The sequence below is a fragment of the Tarenaya hassleriana genome, unplaced genomic scaffold, assembly GCF_000463585.1.
Source record: "Tarenaya hassleriana unplaced genomic scaffold, ASM46358v1 Cleome33, whole genome shotgun sequence".
NCBI classification, from domain to species: domain Eukaryota; kingdom Viridiplantae; phylum Streptophyta; class Magnoliopsida; order Brassicales; family Cleomaceae; genus Tarenaya; species Tarenaya hassleriana.
The window spans coordinates 655,870-660,467 of record NW_010966459.1 but is presented as its reverse complement, the minus strand read 5'-3'; the positions used below and the strand labels follow the sequence as shown (position 1 = coordinate 660,467).

The 4,598-nt window shown below is 37.5% G+C and overlaps 1 protein-coding gene across 1 annotated transcript in view; it reads left to right on the top strand.

Annotated features, from left to right (window-relative positions):
- The first annotated feature begins 2,793 nt into the window (after positions 1–2,793).
- LOC104821363 (probable pectinesterase/pectinesterase inhibitor 34) overlaps positions 2,794–4,598 on the top strand; it is a 4,228-nt gene continuing 2,423 nt past the window's right edge. Inside the window, exons 1-2 of the mRNA XM_010552212.2 lie at positions 2,794–3,933; positions 4,408–4,544. Coding sequence (XP_010550514.1) covers positions 2,915–3,933; positions 4,408–4,544 — 1,156 coding nt within the window. The 5' untranslated portion in view covers positions 2,794–2,914. The remainder of the gene's footprint in view (positions 3,934–4,407; positions 4,545–4,598) is intronic.

Here is a 4,598-nt window from a genome sequence, read left to right as displayed (position 1 = left end):
GAACAAAAAGATAAAAAGGGAGCCAGTACGGCTGCTTTCCAAACATTATTGAATTAAATGTTCCGAGGTGAGTAACCATCCATCTCCTACTGATTTGATTGCATATATAGTCACTTTAATTATATATATATGTATGTATATATGTGTATATATATATATGTGTGTGTGTGTGTTATGTGCATGCACGTCACACTCTTCAGCCATCGAGGGCTTTTCTTCGTTTCTATTAGTTAGGTCCGCAGGCATTGAAATGATATACCTTTAGTTATATATATATATATATATATATATATATATGATCTAAATGACACATTTCTTCACGATATCATATACAATACTCCGAAACCTAATCAGAATTGAAAATTCTTATATATATATACACGATATATTATGAATATAGATATTCAGTATTTAAAATATCCTTAACTATATGAACCATTAAATATTTGAATATATGCATATATATATATATATATGATATGTACACGAGATGGTAGTTTCCGGACTACACTTTTTTTTATAACCAAAATGGTTTCCCGAGTATGCGGTCTGACTATATATATCCACCCTAAGTCTGTGACAAATATTTGTATATGAACCATTTTGAACCAGAAATTACATCCCTTCTCACGAGTGGAATCGAACCCAAGATTTTGAAGATGACTTTGTCATCTCTCAACCATTAGATCACTAACTGTTGAGTTTCCGGATTACACTTATACACTTATCCCCTTCAGTTTGATTTTTGTGGAAAATCATGCTCAAATAACGTAGATATATGTGTTACATTTTAATTCATTTTCACTAAAAATTATAATTCATTCATCAAACTCATAGAATAATTATTTGGTGATTGATAATTCACATAATATTGGATCAGAAATCAAGGAATCATGAAACTGCGATCAATCTAAATACAGGAAAAAAGTGTATAGTATTTTTGGCTAATTAAATCTTGGGAGTATATTCTACAATCGTCGCATGATGGAAAGTTCGCGAAATATAAAAAGATTTAAAATTGAATTTTTAGGTACGTATATTTGTATCGAAAATTACCTCCAAAAAATTAAATTTTGCCAGTTTTTTATTTCACTTTTTGTGCTAGTTTAGAAAAAAACAACTTTTAAAAAATTATATAGAAAATGTAATACGTATAGTAATTAAAAGATAGCTGAATTATCATGTCAGTCTGTACATCTAAAAAAATATATATAATTATTCAACCTTCGGACAACTTGAATGTGATTCAGATCTTTGATTGGAATCGATATCATGCCCACGTATTTGTTAATTATATATTAATCGGCATGATATTCTAATTCACATAAATAACATTTCCTATGTGTACGATGGTGCTGTACGTAATTCAACCCAAACTCCCGCCAATAAATTACTAATTATTACATGATTAAACATGCATTAATTGCAGTCAATGTTCGGTTCACACACGAGTTGCACACGCAATGCAAGACAATAAAAAGATCGAAAATTAATTGGCTTTCCTTTTTCTTCGCGATCTGGGATTATATTTTATTTTTTTTTATAACTGGGATTATATTTTGTTGCCTTTTATTATTGATTTAAATATTAACCAATATATTAGGCTAAAACTCATTCTCAGTATATTCTGCAATATATATATATATATATATATCATTCTCAGTATGTTCTGCAAAATCATACTGCAATATATATACACACACATATATATATATATATGTATGTATATGTGAGCGTTCGATGAGTTCAGTAACGATGAGTACTATAATCATTGGGCCATGGAAAACAAAAATGGGGAAATTGATAAGGTGAAGAAAAAATGAAAACAGATGATAGGATAGAAGCCAAATTATAGTTGTCGCTGTGAATCTTACGTATTAAATGACACGTGTTATAATTATAATTTCTATTTAAAAGAAACTACTACAATTTAATGGTCATGAGCACAGTAACATAATCGAACTGTTAGGTGAATTCTTCTTTTTTTTATTATATATAACTAGATGGTTTTACCGGTCTTCGATTTAATTACATTTATCTTAGATCCGAGGTCAACTTCAATATATAGACAATTTTGATCCAAAATTACATCTTTTCTATTGGTGAAATCGAATCTAGAATCATTAAATGCGATAAATTTGTCACCTTTTCAATCATTAACTCTTAGATTGATATGTGAATTCTTTTTATTGGTATAATAGAAATCAGTACAATATGCCAAATGTCGACTAAATAATCCATAAAATTCTACATTTGATCTCAAATCTCTTTTACAATATGTAAAATTGACAACAAACTTCCAAAATATATCTTACAACATCAAAATAATTACAGAGATGACATTAAACTAATTCTATTAAAAAATCACGTGTACGGGTCGAAATCTAAATTTAGTAAAAAGTAAAAAAGATAAAATGGGGAACAAGAGTTTAAAAAAATCTAGCAGTTCCACTGTTATTTCCCAGACAAACCAATGGGCAATGTGTTGTGTCTTTGTAGACGCCAGCTCACGCTCTTTGACATACACACACACACACACACATCTCTCTCCTTCCAAATGATTATTAGTCTGCACTTACAGTTTACAGATTTAGATTTTCTACTGATTAAATATTTCATCAATATTATTTATTTCAGATCAATTTAGTGTGCTTAATACACAATTAAGGAGTTAAAAAAATAGAATAATAATTAATACTTATGGTTAATATGACGCGGTTTCTAATGAGAGCGACTGGGTATCCCCACAATCACACTGCCACCATTGTCTTATAAATTCCCACACTCTCCACTGTCCTTCATAGGCACACAGTTATATAAACATTTATATATACAATATATATATGTCTGGAATGTAAAATAACGGAGAGGAAAAAAGAGACATATTTCTTTTGGCATTATCAAATCAAGAACAATGGGCTACGAGCGACTCGGACCATCCGGAGCAACCGGGTTGGAAGCCGCCATGGCTTCGAGCCACCCACACGCCGCCACGTCAGCGCCACCGGAGATTGGTCGGAGCGACATCAACAGGAAGAACAATAAAAGGAAGGTTGCAGTACTCTCGTGTGTCGGAGTAGCCGCCGTGGCTCTCATTCTATTCGCCGGACTTTTCGCGGGCCTACGCGCCCGAGTCAAGCCGGGTCAACCCGCGCCTGGTCTGGCTCGGAAACCGAGTCAGGCGATTTCCCGGGCGTGCGGATTGACCCGGTTCCCGGACTTGTGCGTGGACTCGCTGATGGAGTTCCCGGGATCCGAGTCGGCAGCGACGCCGCGAGATCTGGTCCACGTGGCTGTGAACATGACGCTCCACCACTTTTCTCGCGCGTTCTACTCCTCCTCAGGCATTTCCTTCCTCCACATGCCGCCACGTGTCAGGTCCGCCTATGACGCCTGCCTCGAGCTCCTCGATGACTCCGTCGACGCCCTCTCCCGTGCCCTATCCTCCCTCTCCGCCGCCGGACGAGCCTCTCCGGCAGCACCGGCCGACGTGGTGACGTGGCTCAGCGCTGCGCTGACGAACCACGACACCTGCACCGAGGGATTCGACGCCGTAGACGGCGGTGGCGGAGGCAACGGAGTGAAGGACCAGATGACGGCGGCGCTGAAGAATCTGTCGGAGCTGGTGAGCAACTGTCTGGCGATCTTCTCCTCTAGCGGCGGAGGAGACGATTTTTCGGGCGTGCCGATTCAGAATCGGAGGAGGCTGCTGGGTGGGCGAGATCCTCCCCGCGAGATATCGCGGGACGAGAAATACCCGGGATGGTTGAGGAGGAGGGAGCGCGAGTTATTGGAGATGCCCGTATCGCGGATACAAGCCGATATTATCGTGTCGCCGGGTGGGAACGGCACGTGCAAGACGATCGCCGAGGCGATCAAGAAGGCTCCCGAGCGCAGCACTCGCCGGACAATTATCTACGTCAAGGCCGGGAGGTAAATTACCTTTTTACCACTTCGCGTAACATTTACATAAATGACGTAAATGCCCAGTACGGAACTTGAAATATTATAATCGTATTAAGTTTGATTTGTCGCAATGTGGTATTATATATATATATTTATTTAAATATTATGTACTGGATTCTCTGTGGTAAACATTTCTATTTATTATTTCAATTTACTAATTACGTACATTCAATCAATGCGAGAGAAGACGATGACCGACTTAAATGTCGTTCTCATTTAACACTAACGCGGACTTTTGGAAAACGATCTAGATTTGCGATGTATGTTTTTTTTTATAATATGTGATTTGATAAGGGTGGGGTTCGAACCATTTGCGATGTATGTTATAAATTGACATCTAAAGTTCACGAAGTTTCAATGTTTTTTTTTGTGAAATTGCATGCATTAGTGCACGTACATTGCGAAATACTAACATATTTTGTACGTATGCGTTATGGTAAGGTACGAAGAGAAGAACCTCAAGGTTGGTAGAAAAAAGATAAACTTGATGTTCATCGGAGACGGAAAGGGCAAAACTGTCATTTCGGGTGGGAAGAGCATATTCGATAACATCACCACTTTCCACACGGCGTCGTTTGGTAAGTCTTCTCACCTTTTCCTTTTTTTTCCCGCTTGGAAAGAGTTCTTTCCCT